The sequence below is a fragment of the Mustela lutreola genome, chromosome 1, assembly GCF_030435805.1.
Source record: "Mustela lutreola isolate mMusLut2 chromosome 1, mMusLut2.pri, whole genome shotgun sequence".
Taxonomy (NCBI): domain Eukaryota; kingdom Metazoa; phylum Chordata; class Mammalia; order Carnivora; family Mustelidae; genus Mustela; species Mustela lutreola.
The window spans coordinates 254,872,907-254,891,942 of NC_081290.1; the positions used below are offsets into that span (position 1 = coordinate 254,872,907).

Consider the following 19,036-nt stretch of genomic DNA (forward strand, 5'->3'; position numbering starts at 1 on the left):
TATTAAATTTACTAGGGTTTAGTTAAGTGGTACTTTCCATCCTTCTTTGGTGTTTGGCATACTGATAAATTAAAATTTTTTTTTCTTTTTAGAAGGGAAGAGTGGTGGATAAGGGCAGAGGGAGAGGGAGACAGAGAATCCCAAGCAGGCTCCAAGCTCAGCACAAAACCCGACACAGGGCTCTATCTCACAGCCCTGAGATCATGACCCGAGCTGAAATCAAGAGTCAGTCCCCTAACTGACTAAGCCACCCAGGCACCCCAGCATGCTGATAAATTACTCTTCATGCCCTCTTTCTAATTAAAACTTCCTTAGAGAATATTGATTCACTTGAGAGTTTAAATGATCTGTGAATAAAGTAAATATATCTTAAACTGAGAATGGATTTTTAACACAAAGTGTAGTTAATATTATTGATATTCAAAGTCAAAACATTTGTGGAAGTTAAAATTATACCAAAGCTAGTTTTCAGGCTCACACAAGCAAGGTTACCTTTACTTCTTAGATTTTCTAGGAGCCGCTTCTAGACAAAGTTTATGCCAGAAAGATAAATTAAGAAATGACTATGTGACACATTTCAACTTTAAACCTTGACTGAGATCAGTGATAATTAGAATTTTGTTGCATATTCTGTGTCATGTACTGACTGAAAGACTTTAAGTCCCAGGCTTATAATTACTGCATGTTATAGTTGCTTATATGACATAATGCTTTTTTTCTTCTTCAGTTTTCTTTTCATAATAAATTATTTCTCTGTGTCTCTCCCATATAGTTCCTCTACATCCCACTTATTTTTTAAGTTCTAGATCTCCCTCTTGGTAACAATGATTGTGATCTACTACTTTTATAGCAGATCCAGTATTTGGAAAACCTCATTTTTCTTCCTTTCAGTGGAGCTTGGCTATTTCGATTCTTTTAGCCTTATCTACTCTCTTTAAACTTTATATAAAATCAGTAGATAGCATGGAGAGTAGGCTTGAGGAAAAAATAATTTTTAAAAATATGAAGACTGTATGGACAATAACTCGCAAGAGTTTCAGTCCTGACTGTGCCATTTATTGACTGTATGATCTTGGACACAGTAATTTTATACCTTTGTTTCAAAAATCTGATGATAGTAATACCTGCCGTATTTACTTGTGTTATGAAAGTAATAAAATTAAATCATGTGTAAGAAAGCACTTGTACATTTTGAAGTGTGACAACAATGTAAGATAGTGTGATTATGAACATTATATTTTCTAACCAATATCAGGGCTGATTTCTAATTATAAAGGAAAAAAAAAACACACACACAACCTCAGAATCCTCTTCCCCTGGCATTTCTTTACTTGCAAGGCTAGAGGAGAATAAACACAAACTGGGAAGAACACCTCACTCCTTTACACTGTATTGTTTGTGATGGTGGTGTTTTTCCAATAGCATGTGTTTCTATGTTTGTGCTATTATTCTGTCTTCATTATAACTCTAACTGCAATGTAAGTTAATTTTATTTAGATGACTGTGTCTGTCTACTAAATTAGGAGATCCCAGAGGTTGGAGTACCTTGCCCCAAATAAGAGAACAGCAAATGGATGGATGGATAGAGGGATGGATGGATGGTTACATGGATGAATGATATCACAGTTTTTAAGAATGCACCTATGAGGTCTTAATGATGTTTGCAAAGTCTTGAATGCTGAGGTGAAGCCATCTTACTAGAAAGCAAGCAATCTGTCTCTCAGCTGTTTACACGGAAAATCCAGTTAATGATTCAGCCATTTCTTTACTGTTTCCACTGAGTCCTCTAGTCTATGCTAAATTCATCTAGAATATTCATCCAAGAGTATCTTCTCTAGTCTTTTTCTCTTCTTCTCCTTCCACCATGGTAACTTTGTGCTTTTCCTCTCTCTCCCACCCCATCCTGGAGGAGTAGCATCTAATCTTTATTGTCATTCCTGGCTGGAGAAGCCCCCCTCCCCCTTTTTAAGGTCTTTTATGTGATTCTGAAGTAGCATATACAAAACAAAAGGGATGATGTATATTTACCTCACTAATACTGACTTTCTATTATAACATCACTTTCATGGGCCAGGCTAGCAAAGGCCTATGCTTATTTAATCCACTGAAAAAACTATTCTCTGGGGTTCATGCTGATAGCAGTAGTCACAGACAGGGAAGAGAGGATGAGGGGAAAAAAAAGTTGTATAAATTGTATAAAATTAATACAAATTTAATTTATTTTAATAATTTAATAATATGACAGAAATGCATTAATCCCAGAACGAAAAGTAATGATAAAAGAAAGCGATGTGGTTAGGCAATGAATAATGATGATGATGATGATGATGATATTATTATCTATAGCTACAGTCTTCTTGGAGTTTTGGAAAAGGAGAAGAAGTACACTGACCTATACTTGGGACCTTATTGAATGGGAAGAAGAGGAGGTAAGATGTTAGGAAACCAGGAGACAGAGAAACTGGAATAACATATGGTGCAGGAAATTATTCACTGTCCTTAACATCCAAGCTGAAAGGAACTAAACACTGTTAGGTTTTCCTTTGATGTTTTTTACTCCCAAGATTTCTTATTTCATGAAGTTAAGAAAGACCGTTGATGAGGTAATGTCATTTTTTCAAAGACTTTCACAGTGTTTCCTAAAATTACATTAGTGAAAAATTGTGTTAATAAACTATAGCTTAGGGTTTATTTGGAAAAAAATTTTCATTTTATTTTTTAAAAGTTACTTCTTTTCCAAGACTTACTATAAAAGTAGGTCAAAATGCAGGGATTTTGTTCCAGCTATTGGATATATGTACCTTTTTAATTTATGACTTTGATAGGTAGTAACTTTAGTTTCTCTTATAGGAAACACTTCGTCCCCAATTTGAAGCCAAGTATTACAAGATGGAGAGAGTGAATCCCATCAGTGGAAAACCTGAGCCACATCAGCCTTCCTCAGACAAAATCACTCGTCTTCTTGTCTCTATCTCAGGAATATTCTTCATGGTAAAGTACAACCATCAATATCAGAATGCTCTGGGATCCCATATTTAGAAAGAAATTCTAAGATATCAATTCATTTAGTGAGCCTCAGGGTCAAACCATATCCAGTTCAGTACATTTAATACATACCATTAAACAAAATTAAAATCACAGCAAGTCAAGGAGTGATTACAAAGAGAGTTTGGGAATATCTTTAAATAAAACACTCTTTGAAAGAAACAAAAACCATCTAAAATAAAATGGAAATTATATGAGTTGTCCTGATTAATTAAAACTAAGCATTCCACTTGAAAGTGGAAATTTGAACAGTATCTTACAACTTGTATTTTGACTCTAATGTAACTGAAGGAAAAAAACTCAAAGGAAAAAATTGAATTTATGTATCCTTTCTTGGAAAAGCAAATTCCTTTAGCTCTTCGGACGGGGGACCGGGCAGGGGCAATATCTTGGTCTGTGGTATTGCTTTTGCTTTGTCAATTATGCAAAATATGGATGTCTTCTTCTGTCTCCCATATTGTAGATTTCTTTGGTGATCACTGCAGTGTTTGCTGTTGTGGTGTATCGCCTGGTTGTCATGGAACAGTTTGCATCATTCAAGTGGAATTTCATCAAACAACACTGGCAGTTTGCAACATCGGCTGCTGCTGTCTGTATCAATTTTGTAATCATTATGGCCCTGAATCTTGTAAGTGTTTACAGTTTTCAAAAGGTTAAAATGCATAGGTTGGGGAGAGGTCTATGTTTCCTTCATGCTTGGATTGTATTTTACAGGAAGCCAATGAGTCCAACCAACGTTTCCATCAATGGCAACTCAGTTTAGCAGAAAAAAATTAATCTATATGGTTTGGATGATGGGTTTGTTTTTTTTTTCTTTTAATAATTTTTTATTTTTTATAAACATATATTTTTATCCCCAGGGGTACAGGTCTGTGAATCACCAGGTTTACACACTTCACAGCACTCACCAAAGCACATACCCTCCCCAATGTCCATAATCCCACCCCCTTCTCCCAAACCCCCTCCCCCCAGAAACCAGTAACAGTTGTATTGTCTTCCTTGTCCTTTGAGTTTATAATCTTGATGAGCAAACATTTCCATTCATTGAGTATCTATGTGTGCTGAAAAAAGTGCTATGCTCTTTTTATTCAAATAAAGCATCTTTTGGTTCAAAAACTGAACCTCTGTGGAGAATCTGTTATAAAAGTATAGGAAAATCTGTTTGAAATTGAAGGCTTGTTACTTCCAAAGCCTCACTTGAAATAGAAAATAGACAGCTACTCCATGTTTCTTTCTCTGGGTCTAAACAATTTTCTCTTTCCTCCCTCCTTTCCTTCCTTCCTTCCTTCCTTTCTTCCTTCCTTCCTTCCTTCTTTCCTTCCTTCCTCGGTATTTTCCGTTTGCATATCTGCTCTATTCTATTAGGAAATGTCTATCTTGCTTAACTGTGACCTGTCTTCTTTCATGCTGTGGTATTGCAAAGATTTTGTGACCTCCTTTGGTTCTAACTACGTGATCATGTTGGTTTCTATAGCCTATTTAACTGAGATCACCCAGTATTTCAATGTACTAATTTTTCAGAGCCAACATCTGATTGGTTCAACATCACCTACACTGATGGACTTGTGAACTCTTTGGCTGAGAGGGCATTATTGTATCTACCTTGGCCCATATCTTCAGCAAGGTCTATGGGTAGGGTCCTATTCTCTGAAGACAGGAGGCATTGATTGGCACATTTAGGGTAATAATCTCTTTAATTAATTTAATTAATCTCTTCAATTCTTCCAACAATGCCATAAGGCCAGCATGCTCTCTATTATGTAAATAAGGAAATGAATCTGGAGAGCTTAAGTAACTCTCCCTAGATGAGACATATATTAAGTGTTAGTGCAGGCATATTTACATCATGAGATAATGTCTGAAGATAGATGAGCAATAGACAAATAATGATGTTTATATTATGTAAAGTAATGTGCATTGAGTCTATATGTGGGTGAACACTGATGTTACATGTTTAGCCTGGAGAGGGCTAGGACCATCTAAAATAATCAGAAAAGTGAAAAGTCACTGTGATAAATAAGTTTTGATGTAAGGATGGCAGTTAATATCTTCTATTGGAGTCTGCTTTCTTCAGATTCCTTTTTGCTTTGTGGAAGGAAATTACTGTTTACAGTATCTCCAAATAAATCACACAATATGTTGAGTTTATGTCCTTGACTCATAGATTAAAGTAAATGATAAACATTGAAAAAACACAATATGGGATGGAACAGCATGGCTGGTCATGTGTGAAAGCACTATAGATTGCACATTACACAAAGTCACCACATTGTGTTGTATTACACATACCACATTTTACACACACCACAATTGATGGGGGAGCCATTCACAGAACAGACATTGTAGATTTTTATATTTATGGTTAAACTCTTACGGTAGATAGTGAAAGATTTTGTTTCTAACAAAATCAATTTTTTTTAATTTAATTTTTTTTCAGTGTTCCAAGATTCATTGTTTATGCACCACACCCAGCACTCCATGCAATACATGCCCTCCTTACTGTTTTTGACAATTTTTCATTTTCTGAGGAAAGGAGCCTAAATACTTGATGTGTTTATTTCTAGGTAACACTAACAATCAACTGGTCTGGTCTTAAATTGACTCAATTTTCTTATCTGTAGTAGGCTGGTTGACATAAAAATGACTATCTAGGATCTTATAGTCTAGTGGGGACATAGGACACAGTGAGGAATGAATGCATCATAGTTGAAGCACAAAAGGCTCTAAGTAAAATGGGGGAAAAAATACTGCTCAGGCTCTCATCACTTTGTGGTGCCTGTTGCTCAAATTGGTGTCCTGATAAAAAGCAGTAGACATTAGACACAGGCAAACCGAAGATTTGCACTTGATCTGTGGGATCCTGGCCAGACCCTGTAACATCCTTGAGTTTTGATTTTTTGATCTTTCATGTGAAGGTGATAAAACTAATGCATAGGGGAGTTGAAAGATTAAATGAGATCCTCTAGCAAATAAATGGTGCCCAATAAATGTTAACCTTTTTCTATTTGGTTCTCTTTAATATTTTAAAATTTTATTTCTCTTTAAAAATCTCTATACCCTCCTATTCTCTTTCTTGCAAAATACTAATATTTTATTTGTTCTCTTTCTCTTCATCTTTAAATCATAAAGCTTATTTATTAATCTTTAGTCCAAGTTATAGAAATGCCAGTGATCTTTTTTTGGTCTTTCTGAATTTATTTATAATTTTTTCATTCTTTTTTAAAATTATTACCTATTGCCCATTCATAATTTTTTTTAAAGATTTATTTATTTATTTGATAGACAGAAATCACAAGGAGGCAGAGAGGCAGGCAGAGAGAGGAGGAAGCAGGCTCCCTGCCGAGCAGAGAGCCCGATGCGGGACTCGATCCCAGGACCCTGGGATCACGACCTGAGCCGAAGGCAGAGGCTTTAACCCACTGAGCCACCCAGGCGTCCCCATAATTTTTTAAATACTCAAGAGTTGTCTTTAGAAAAAGAATCACATCTAAGGTGTTGTATTATGTCTTCTGATCAAATTTATGTCTAAAATATAAGAAGATTTAAAATATTTAATTAGTTCATGTGGAAATTATACCACTGTGCTAATTTTCAGTAGGCTTACTTGGTTTTGTTTTGTTTTTTTTTTTAATTTTAATGGTATTTCTTTATTTTTAAAAAGTGGATGTTTTGTATTTTGTTGTTACTTAGGTATTTTTTGTTTGTTTCTTTTCAGCATAACAGTATTCATTGTTTTTTGCCGCATACCCAGTGCTCCATGCAATCCCTGCCCTCTCCAATACCCACCACCTGGTTCCCCCAACCTCCCACCCCTTGCCCCTTCAAAACCCTCAGATTGTTTTTCAGAGTCCATAGTCTCTCACGGTTCACCTCCCCTTCCAATTTCCCTCAACTCCTTTCTCCTCTCCATCTCCCCTTGTCCTCCATACTATTTGTTATGCTCCACAAATAAGTGAAACCATATGATCATTGACTCTCTCTGCTTGACTTATTTCACTCAGCATAATCTCTTCCAGTCCCGTCCATGTTGCTACAAAAGTTGGATATTCATCCTTTCTGATGGAGGCATAATACTCCATAGTGTATATGGACCACATCTTCCTTATCCATTCGTCTATTGAAGGGCATTGTGATTCTTTCCACTGTTTGGCGACTGTGGCCATTGCTGCTATAAACATTGGGGTACAGATGGCCCTTCTTTTTACTACATCTGTATCTTTGGGGTAAATACCCAGTAGTGCAATTGCAGGGTCATAGGGAAGCTCTATTTTTAATTTCTTGAGGAATCTCCACACTGTTTTCCAAAGTGGCTGCACCAACTTGCATTCCCACCAACAGTGTCAGAGGGTTCCCCTTTCTCCACATACTCTCCAACACATGTTGTTTCCTGTCTTGCTAATTTTGGCCATTCTAACTGGTGTAAGGTGGTACCTCAATGTGGTTTTAATTTGAATCTCCCTGATAGCTAGTGATGATGAACATTTTTTCATGTGTCTATTACTTGTTTTTTTATATGTATTTTTCTTTCTGAAATTTACTATTGTTATCTTTTTTAGTTTTGCATTATAAAATCAATACATTTTTATTATATAAAGTACTGACAGTACGAAGACATTAAAAATATTAAGAAAAGTCACTGTTTTCTACCCAAAATGCCACTCATGTCCCTTCCTATCATAAACTAATTGTACCCATTGGAGGTAATCAATGTTAATGGTTTCATGTCTATTTATTCCCCTCACCATCAATTATTAGTGTCTTCAAAAGAGTACCCTGTGTTCCTGATTTTGACAATTTGTTCCAAAGACCTTCTGATCTTCAAAAACATCTTAAGTGAGTTAGGAACTGACCTAATATTTTTGAAGGTGGAAAGTATTTAATAGGGGAAATGAAGAAGCCAAATGTGTTTCAATTAACCTTTTCTTGGGAAGGCAAGCATGACAACTCTGGGAACAGAACCTCCAGCTCCAGGAGTCAATCCTTGGTTCCTACCCAGGGAAATAGCTATCTTTTTTTCACGCAAGCTGAAGCATTTGTCATGATCAGATTTTGTAAGAAATAAAATAGGAGCTTTCACCTTCATACATTTTCCCTATCAAAAGTTTCTTTTTATTTTCACTGATAGTTCAGAACATTGAAATTCGGCTTGAGTCTCCCTTGGTGTACCAGACTCCAATTTCATATTATTCCAGTTGTTTCTTAATCACCCGTCCCTTAAACTCACTCGGCCTCATTTCCAACCCGCGCCCTCAGTCACTGCCCCTTTCCTAGAATCACAGTGAACCCATATTCGTGCAGTCTTCTCTCATAAGCTTCCTCTCACTAAGTCTGAATACTTAGAGGCTCAATATATTCCTTCTTCCAAAGTACTGCTTTTTACAGATAACGAAGGCTGAACTAGATGGAATGAATCTCCTAATTGTAGAAATAAAACCTCTGGAGGCAGATGAGGATAGTGTTATTTTTGTCATAAAAATAATCTTTTGAGGTCCTCAAAATCCCATGTAACTGCCTAGTCCTATAATTCATCCGTTGTTCCTTATAGAATGTAAGACTGACTATCTTTTCTCTAATTATTTATTTATACTTGTTGGGAATTTTGACATAAAGATTTAAAGATTGTTGGAAGTAGAATCAACCACAAAACCTCTCCTTTGCTCCTGCAACTAATTTAGGAAAAGATTTTTAAATGGATTTTAGTATAAAGGAAGTGAACTACACAGCCAACTCAACAAATGTGAAAAGAATGTTCTATTCCTCAGATTTTTTTTTTTGAACTCTTAGGATGTTTATTAAATCAAAGATTTACAAGGACAGTGATGAATAAAAGTGAAATTTTTCAACCAGGAAACATGAAGTTTCAATGTGTAAGGGTTTATATTCAATTTCATTTTTTTTTAATCTTCCCCTTTAAGATTATATCATAACATGTGAAGCACTGGTGAGATCTATGTCACCAGAAATTCCCAGTTTGCTGATTTCCTGGAGATTTTTCATCCGATGATTGTACTGCAACAAGTGAGCATCATTGACCGCAACCTTGAAGTGGTCAGATTCAACCAGCCCTTGTACTTTGAATGGTTTACCACTTTCGAATGGGAAAGTCGCCTGTCTTTCTTCCTTTCCCCAGAGGTTATCCAGCTTTGTATTGCAAACAATAACTCTCTTGTTGTCCTCATTGAAGCGTGGGTTAAAGTGGAAAGCAACATCATTCCCTCTCTTGAAATCTAAAGCAAATCTGTTTGCATTGGGCTTCGTTGTGCCCAGAATTGTTATCAGCATGTGAGGCATGACTCCTCCAGGCAAGGGCAGGTCATAAGGTACAGTCAGTGGTCCAGCAGGGATGCCAAAGGCGCCAGCGGTGGGCTGGGCTCCAGGAGCACTTGGCTGTCCAGGAGGCGGGTAGGCCCCAGGCCCACTCGGTTGCCCAGGGTGGGCTCCTGGTGCAGGTGGTCCAGGATAAGCAGGAGCTATTGGGCCAGGTTAGGGTCCTGGAGGTGCCTGTCCAGGATAGCTGCCAGGAGGGGCCTGTCCAGGGTAGCCACCAGGAGGGGCCTGTCCAGGATAACTGCCAGGAGGGGCCTGTCCAGGGTAGGCACCAGGATAGAAGGCTCCTGGGTAGCCCCCTGCTCCAGCAGGCTGGTTTCCCCATTGACCAGGCCATCCTTGAGGGTTTGGGTTTCCAGACCCAGATAAAGCATCATTAAGTGAAAAATTGTCTGCCATTTTCCCGACGCCTTGGCGCTCGCTGGCTTGCTGCGGGGGTGGCTTCTGGTGAGGTGCTGCGATCCCTATTCCTCAGATTTTATCAGTGTAAAACCTTAATGCCCTTCTAAATTTATGTATTCCCTTCCTATCCAGGATGTTAACACATGTCACAGATTATCAAAAAGCTCATCTAATTTACCTGAACCCACAGGATTAATTCAAGGTCATAATCAGATAAACATAGATTAAAACCATTAATATCAAAGTGCTAACTCTTTAAAAAAAATTATACCACCAAAATGATTGACCTGGAATACCAAATGCTATCTCTTGTTATTTTCAGACCAACACTAAATATGCAGCACATAAAAATGTGCTTTTTTTTTTCTTAATAGCTAGACTTTGTGATCTCTGTGCAACTGTATTCTCCAAATGAGGGTTTGGCCTCAGTCAAAATAGTCTATTAATCTAATATGCTTTTCAGCTGTAATCTATATAGGCATGGCAAAATAGTTTCAATTAGTCAAACCCTTTTTTTTTTAAAATCAGGAACTTTAAATATTTAAAGTACACAGCCATAAATTTAAAGTCATTCATTCATTTCTTTTGTCTCTTTCATCACATCAGTGATTGTTGTGAATTTTGCTTCTGTAACATCTCTCTTAGCTATTCCCTACTCATCATTCTCACTTCTCCTTCCTTAGTTCAGCTACTTGTCATTTCTAGCTTGTACCATTTCAGTAGCCTTCTAACTGTTGAGTCTTCCTGTCTTTTTCAACTTTTCTCACCTCCCTTGTACATTGCTCTTAGAAGGATCTTTCTGGGGCACCTAGGTGGCTTGGTGGATTAAGCATCCAACTCTTGATTTAGGCTCAGGTCATGATTTCAGGGTCTTGAGATGAAGCCTCTAGTTGAACCCCACACTCAAGGGGAGTCTGCTTGAGAGTCTCTCCCTCTCCCTTTGTCTCTCCCACTCATGCTCTCTCTCTCTAATAAATAAATCTTAAAAAAAAAAAAAAAAGAAGAAGAAGAAGAAGAAGAAGAAGGATATTTCTAAATCACGGATTTGATCATTTTATTTTGTACTTGAAAGTGCTTAGCGGGTTCCCATTGCCTCTGGTATAAATTCTAAATTCTAACAAGGCATGGAGGCCTCCCATTATTTCAAGCCAGTTTTCCTTTCTTGTATTGTTTAAAGTTGGATGCCCTCCCTCCCTCTCACACTCTGCCCTCCAGCCTACGAGGTCCCTCTTGTTGGCTGCCCAGCATTCTGCTTTTTCATGGCCCTGTCTCTGTTCACAGTGCTCCCTCTATTTGCCTTCTTTCCTTTTATCTCCGTGGAGGCTGTTTCTTTATCTTCGGAAATTCCAATAAAGGATCACTTGCTCCATGAAGTTTTTTCTCGATCCCATATGTAGAATCGAATAATCTCCTCTTTGTGTTTGTTCTTCTCACAAGGTGCTTGGACATGCCTAGTCTCCCTCCTTATCGGACTGCCCTGTTGGAATTAAACACTCCTTCTTGTGAATGCTCTTCTGATTACTGGGCTTAGGCATGCCTGGTCTCCCGCTCTTAGGGTATAAGCCCCTGACAGTGGGGCCTCCTCACTGTTATGTTCCCAGGTCTTTGCCTAGGCCTAAAAGACATTTAGAATATATTCTTCAAATAAATTTTAAATATTTCATTCTCCACATTTCCTAGCATCTTGAACATTATTCACATTGGAAAGAGCTTAGCCTCTTGAATAATTGTTCAAAATTATTTTTGTAGCTGGAATTCTCTTTTCAGTGTCTTTCACATTTGTAGCACTTGTGATTTTCAAACTAATAAGTAAAGAACATGCATCGTTTAAGCCTTCAAAACAAATGGATCATGGCATCCCTCAATAAATGTTCAATGTGGGATAAAAATAAGGGTAAAAATAATGAAAATTGGATTATAAGTCCATCTTACAGATCATGAAAGTAACTTAGATTGTTTCCTGTTCTTGCTATGCTTCAAATCATCTGGAATACTTGAAAAACTAGAGAGCCCTGAGTCCCCTTCAGAATTTCCCTTGTGGAGCTGGGAAATCTGTATATAAAACAAAACATTCAAAAATATTCTCCCAGGGGCACCTGGGTGGCTCAGTGGTTTAAGCCTCTGCCTTCAGCTCAGGTCATGATCTCAGGGTCCTGGGATTGAGCCCCACATCGGGCTCTCTGCTCAGCCGGGAGCCTGCTTCCCCCTCTCTCTCTGCCTGCCTCTCTGCCTACTTGTGATCTCTCTCTATCAAATAAATAAATAAAAATCTTTAAAAAATATATATTCTCCCAGTGATTCTGATCCTGTCAGTGCCTAACATAGCACTAGGAAATCACTGATTTAAGAGATGTGAGGTAATTTTGATACACAGCCAAGATCAGAAACTACATTTTCAAAGATAAATTGCAAGTAATTTAACAAGATTAAAACCTCAATTTATTTTTTAACACCTCTTATCAGACATATAATTAAAAATCTACAGAATTTGAAAAGCCAAAATTTGAAACCAGGAATTACTCTTCACTAATCCCATTTTTTTTTTCTTTAATGTTGCTGCCCATAAAATGCTATTATACTACTTAAAGGTGCCATAAACAGCTTGGTTAATGTCAGATATTTCCAAGAAGATATTTTTTGTTTGTTTTCAGATTTTTTAAATTTATTTAACACAGAGAGAGAGAGAGAGAGAGAGATCACAAGTAGGCAGAGCAGCAGGCGGGGTCATGGTAGGGGGAGCAGGCCCCCTGCTGAGCAGAGAGCCCCATGTGGGGCTCAATTCCAGGACCCTGAGATCATGACCTGACGTGAAGGCAGAGGCTTAACCCACTCAGCCATTTAGGTGCCCCTCCAAGATTTTAATAAAATTTAAAAATATACGGTTATTCCAAAATGTATATTCTTGTTGCTTGACAATCAAACATTAATTAATTAATGAATAGGTTACAGCAGCTTGTACTGTGTAATTTTAAAGAAAAAACTGAAACATCACAGAAGGATTCTTATATCTGGAATTAAGCCAATTAACCACTTCAACATTGACAACAAAACAATGAACTCGTGGGACACCTGGTAGGCTCAGTCCATTAAGCGTCTGACTCTTGGTTTCAGCTCAGGTCTTGATCTCATAGGTTGTGAGCTTGAGCTGGCACTGGACTCTACGCTCAGCTGGGAGTTTATTTGAAAATTCTCTCCCTCTTCCTCTTCCCTACAACTAAAATGAATTTTTAAATAAGGAATGAACTCTTTTTTATATTCTTCTTCTCATTTTAAAATCCATGTACCATCTGTACACTATAACTTAAAACAAACAAACAAAGAAGGGTGTCCAAAGAGTATAATAGGGTAGATTTAAAAAATCAGCATATTAGATTAATAGACTATTTTGACTGAGGCTCCCTGCCCAGTGGGAAGCCTGCTTCTCCCCCTGCTTGTGTTCCCGCTCTCTGTATTTCTCTCTGTCAAGAAAATTAATAAAATCTTTAAAAATTAAACCACCATAAAACTATCTGGCCTGTGACTGACTTACGGATTTGACAGATTTGACTTAACCAGTCTTGTTTTAAATAACCACCAAACCACTGTTGTTCTTTTGGAATGCAAGCTATCATGCTATGTTCCTCTTAGTTTGGAAAATTTCTTTTCAATAATAAAGAATTCAGACTTTTACTCAGCCTTTCAGCATAGTAAAAAGTACATATAATTTAGTGATCAAACACCATGTCAGCCACTGATTAGCTGACTGACTTGTTCTGCAAAAAGTTTTAAGTTTTTTAAAGTCCCATTTCCTTGACCTGTAGAATGGAAATAAAGACAGCTACTGCAAAAGACTTACTCTTACAGAAATCAAGTGTGTCTGTGTATCTACACATATTTATAACATGTTTATATTATGTACATTTAGTTTGTGTATAAATGTAAAGCACCACATAGTAAGTTTTAAAACATGCTCCGCTTAATTAAAAATGTAGCCACTTTATAGAATACACTTTAAATGTTTCCTTGAATAGTGTCAATAGCAGCCTTTTCTAGAGGGAAAGAATAACATTCACTGTTCTCTTATTACAGGCTTATGAAAAAATTGCTTACCTTCTCACCAACTTAGGTAAGTCCTTCGTTTTTACTTAGCTCCTTAGTAAAAGAATAACATATGGGCATATCAGTCTGTAGTTTTTTATGTACTCTTGCATTTTTAATGTCAACTTCAGTTATGTACATTGTCACTCAGATTGAAAGACATACATGGGAAGTTGGAGCAAATTGCTTAATATAGAGAGGAACTCTCCCTAGGTGGGAGTGCTTTTCTCTCTCTAACTTTTCAGTTCGTTGGGGTTTTCCCTAAATTTTTATTTTTATCAAAATATTATACTACATAAATGAAATTTAAAAGGCAAAGTAGTATTGAGAAATTTATAATTAAGGGGTGCCTGAGTGGCGCAGTCAGTTATGCATCCCACTCTTAGTTTCAGCTCAAGTCATGACCTCAGGGCTGTGGGGTCAAGCCCCAACTCAGGTTCCATGTTCAGCTCGGAGTCAGCTTGAAATCTTCACTCTCCCCTCTTGCCCCTCCCATTTGTGTGCTCGCTTGCTCTCTCTCTCTCAAATAAATAAATAAAATATTTTTTAAAAAATTTATAATTAAAACCAGTACTCTGCCACATTACCTATTCTTATTTTCCATTTCCTGAGAGACTACTTTTTCTTTTATTTTAGGAATTTCTTTTGTTATTTCCAACCCTATTTCTAAATAACATATTTCTTTGACGTTCTTGGATTTTTCAGGTTTGGGAAGCTATTGCCTTTCCCTTATAAATGACAAGAACTTAGGTCTTAGCAGTTCCTACAGCGTTCTATCCCTGTACACTTCCTCTTCTACCACCTGTTATACACACACTATCTCTCCTCCTTCCAAAGTAGCTATATTTAACAGATTTGAATTTTTAGTCAAATTAATAATTGGTGTTTACATCATTGTTTCTATATAACTATTTTTTTATGTAAGGTGTGGTATATGCTATGATTGTTTCCTTTCTTATACAATCTTTATAATTTCATGAAGCTAATAATAGCACATTTTTCTTTAATTTTCTCCATACTTTCTTAATTTATCTCAAATTTTCTGCTTCAACTCTGAATAATCTATAAATACATACAAAACCATCAGGTAGGCTACTCATTTTATTTTCTTCTTAGAGTTCCCCTTCCCGAACCTACTGTTTCCTCCACTCTCGAGGGCCCACCCTTATTGTGGTTGGTTGCATCTATGCTTCCTCTCTCCCATCCTCTAGGAAATCCTTTTACCTTTATTTCTCTCAGTAGGGTATCACTCTTTGGATCCATCGGTGTTCTTTTGTCTTGGCTTAATTCCTTACTTTGCTGCCTGGAAAGGAAATTTCTTGAGACCTTATGTGTCTTAAAATGCCTTTTCTCCATCCTCAAACTTGGTTTTGGGTCTCTTGGTTTGTGAACAAAATTTTGATTACAGAGCTATTTGAGCAGTGATCTTTTATTGTTTGAAAACTCACCAGATCCCAGGCACTATGCTGGACACTCTGCATTGATTTTGTTTTATTGACTTCCCAATTTTACGACAGTAGGGTCCCTAGTGTGCGAATTTGAAAATCAAGATAATTAAGTTGAATAAGTAGAATTTAAACCCAGGTGTGGCAGAGTTCACTTAATTATGGTGGAATAACTATATCATTCCACAATTGCTTCCCCCTATAATGCATTTGCTGGAGCACCAAAGTTTGTAGAGGGAAGAACTGGGCCCTAAGTCGGGCTCTGGAAATAAGTGGTTATATCCCTTGGAAATTCTGTGACTGTGAGCAAGTGTTCTCTCTCCATTCTTTGTTTCCTTCCTCCTGTTCCTTCCACTGCTTCTCTTCCTTTTGTTCTCCCTCTGCTTTTGTTTTTTTGAGTCTCAGATTTTGTTATTGATAAAATGAGAATGATAGCATTTCCTGTTTCACCACTGCTGAGGATTGGCTGTCTGACATATGACAAGTGTTCAGAAAGTGGGAATGATCTGTTGCATTGTTCTTAAACCCTCTGAGCTGCAGTTTCTTCTGCTAGATAATGAAGCACTTTAGATTGTCTGAAAGCTTTCCTCTAGCTCTGGTTCTCTATATTCATTTGCTTTTAAAGTATTTTATGCCGAGGATGGAAGCAAATTTGAGGAAATTATTTGGAGGATCATAATAATGGGAAACAGAAGTTATTTTTTTAAAAGATTTTATTTATTTATTTGACAGAGACCACAAGTAGGCAGAGAGAGAGAGAGAGAGAGAGAAGCAGGCTCCCTGCTGAGCAGAGAGCCCGATGCGGGACTCGATCCCAGGACCCTGAGATCATGACCTGAGCCGAAGGCAGTGGCTTAACCCACTGAGCCACCCAGGCGCCCCCCAGAAGTTATTTTTTTTTAAAGATTTATTTATTTATTTGACAGGCAGAGATCACAAGAAGGCAGAGAGACAAGGCGGGGGGGTGCGGGTGGAGGAAGGCAGGCTCCCTGCTGAGCAGAGAACCCGATGTGGGACTCGATCCCAGGACCCTGAGATCATGACCTGAGCTGAAGGCAGAGGCTTTAACCCACTGAGCCACCCAGGCGCCCCTAGAAGTTATTTGTGTTAAGTACCAAGAGCACCAAAGTTTGCACTTGGTATTTGATATTTCCATGTATAACTCATGACATAGTACCTATGGATTCATAACTATTAATTAATAATGAATGGTCTATACTAATTTAAATTAACAAAAATAATATTTTGTTTAAAATAATGTGTATATAGACATAAATATATGTTTACTATTTGAATATTTATAAATACATACATAATAAATATTCAATATGAATACATACAAACACAATAAATATATGAATACATACGCTGCACATTGGAACTGCCATCTGCTTGGCACTGAATTGAACGTAGCTTGTGTTTGCAATTCCATCCTCACCCTACTGGTCCTCAAGTCCCGGTGAAAGGGAATTCTGGAGCCACAACCCACCATTCTGACTTCATTATAGTAAAATGTAGTGCCTGGTGAGTCTGCCCAGGTACCCCACTTGAGTATCAATCTGCTTGGCCATCAAAGGTACTCCAATTATAGGCAGCCATATATATAATAAATCCATATATATAATAAATATGTATGGCATTGTATTCTGTGTAATTTTAGACTGTGCAAATTTGTGCTTCAAATTAGAAATTAGGTTTTACTTCCTGGTAGAGGTAACACATTTTTTTATTTAAAGAAGCTTATAAACTTTATGTTTCTTGACTTATTTTTAGCCAAATATTTTATTTTTGAAAGTCACAAAAAAAATTAAAGTTTTAATCCTACCACATTTTTTATGTGAGAAAAAACATATAATATTTGACCCAAAGTGATGTTCTTTTCAGTTTGGTTTTATGGTCCAAATGACAAATTATTTATAATAAAGAACTAACGAATCTATAATATGAATTATCTATAAAAAATGAACATGGATTCCAAGAAGCAAATTAAGCCAAACAATCAAGTTTCAGTTTTGTCAAATAGAGGTCAATTCAGGAACAAGAGCACATATATCAAGAAAATAGTAACGATAAAGTCAGATGTCACCATATTAATATTAGGCAAACCAGAATTTTATATCTGTTTAAATGGGAAAGAGAGATACAACAGTCTGCCAGGTCAGTGTAACATGATTTCTATACATCTTTTATAAACCTTCAAAATATAGAAAGCAAAACATAATAGAAATGCCAAAAGAAAGGACTGACAAATCCATACTCAAATATAAGCCACGATATAAAATATTTGGATGTCAAAACTAACAATCTGGGATGCCTGGGTGGCTCAGTTGATTAAGCAGCTGCCATCGGCTAAGGTCATGATCCCAGCGTCCTGGGATCGAGTCCCACATCGGGCTCCTTGCTCAGCAGGAAGCCTGCTTCTCCCACTGCCTCTGCCTGCCACTCTGTCTGCCTGTGCTCACTCTCTCTGACAAAAAACAAAAAAACAAAACAAAAAAAAACTAACAATCTTCTCTTTAAATATATATAAACTGTATGCTTACCAAAGTATATATATTCTTTCCAAATACTTAATACATAGACAAAACATATCCAAGTAATCTGACCATAAATGAAAACAACTTTTTTGCTCCAAAGCAGAAATCACACAGGAACATTTGTGGATCATGATGCAATAAAATCAGAAATGGAGATCCAAAAACAAATTACACAACGGGGATTTTTTTTTAAATCCATATTCTCATTTCCAGATAAGTTTTGTACTAAATTCACAAACTGTTTGGAATGAAAACAATAGTGAAAATACAGCCCACTAAAACCCTGAGGATATGTGGGTTCTCCTGGCTGCTCTCCTGAGTGCCCACCCAAGTCAGCCTTGGGGATGCCCACAGACCCCTGTCACTTCTGTCACATATTGTAGTTGGGCTTGGAATCCTCCAGGACCTGTTCCTATTCTATTACTGGATCATGCACCCATTTTGGGCAACCTTTTCCTTAAATCAGATCTAATCTGTTTTCTTCCTTGAATTCTTTAATTATATGAAAATATATATTAGCTGTGCATAGAGATCCTCTATCATCATTTGGATACTGGGCGGGAGCAGAGACTGCAGTCTACACTGCCATCTTAATTCAGTCCCTTGCATCATTTTGTTTTAAGAGTCATAGAAACAGGGACACCTGGGTGGCTCAGTGGGTGAAAGCCTCTGCCTTCAGCTCAGGTCATGATCTCAGGGTCCTGGGATGGAGCCCCGCCTCGGGCTCTCTGCTTAGCAGGGAGCCTGCTTCCTCCTCTCTCTGCCTGCTTCTCTGCCTACTTGTGATCTCTGTCTGTCAAATAAATACAATCTTTAAAAAAAAAAAAATACAAAAAACGGGGGGGTCATAGAAACATGAGATGTGAAAGTAGACAAGTTCTTGAAATCACCTCATCTAAACTCTTTGTTTCATAAATGTTAAAACTGCTAGCCAAAAAATGTAGAGAGATGTACTTGAGATTACCAGAAAATTAGGTATAAAGTTGAGATAGGAGCCCAGCTTCTATGACTAAGGTAGTCTTCTTTCCTCTTTACCATTCTACTTGAGTCTGTGAAAAATACCCATTCTTCAAAATACTCTGTGGACAATTTCGTTCCTTATTGAAGCATAGGCAGTTTGAGTGCAGGACTGATCCAATGTACATGGCTACTTCCAAATGACAACAGCAGACAGAATCCTGAAAATCTTTAGATATTATTAAT

At 37.3% G+C, this 19,036-nt stretch overlaps 2 protein-coding genes across 4 annotated transcripts in view; one reads left to right on the top strand and one right to left on the bottom strand.

Moving 5' to 3' along the window:
• The window catches only part of ANO3 (anoctamin 3), a 418,943-nt gene that overhangs the window by 373,916 nt on the left and 25,991 nt on the right, over positions 1-19,036 (top strand). For all 3 annotated transcript variants that reach the window (XM_059138525.1, XM_059138529.1, XM_059138531.1), the window contains 4 exons: positions 2,347-2,429; positions 2,851-2,991; positions 3,509-3,673; positions 13,843-13,879. In XM_059138525.1, coding sequence (XP_058994508.1) covers positions 2,347-2,429; positions 2,851-2,991; positions 3,509-3,673; positions 13,843-13,879 — 426 coding nt within the window. The remainder of the gene's footprint in view (positions 1-2,346; positions 2,430-2,850; positions 2,992-3,508; positions 3,674-13,842; positions 13,880-19,036) is intronic.
• On the bottom strand, positions 8,899-9,831 carry LOC131810556 (galectin-3-like). The gene has a single exon (XM_059138539.1). The coding sequence runs from the start codon at positions 9,334-9,336 to the stop codon at positions 8,962-8,964; it is 375 nt and encodes a 124-aa protein (XP_058994522.1). The 5' UTR covers positions 9,337-9,831; the 3' UTR covers positions 8,899-8,961.

Excerpts from the sequence above, each read along its gene's own strand:
- LOC131810556 (XM_059138539.1), bottom strand. The coding sequence starts at position 9,336 with ATGCCTCACATGCTGATAACAATTCTGGGCACAACGAAGCCCAATGCA.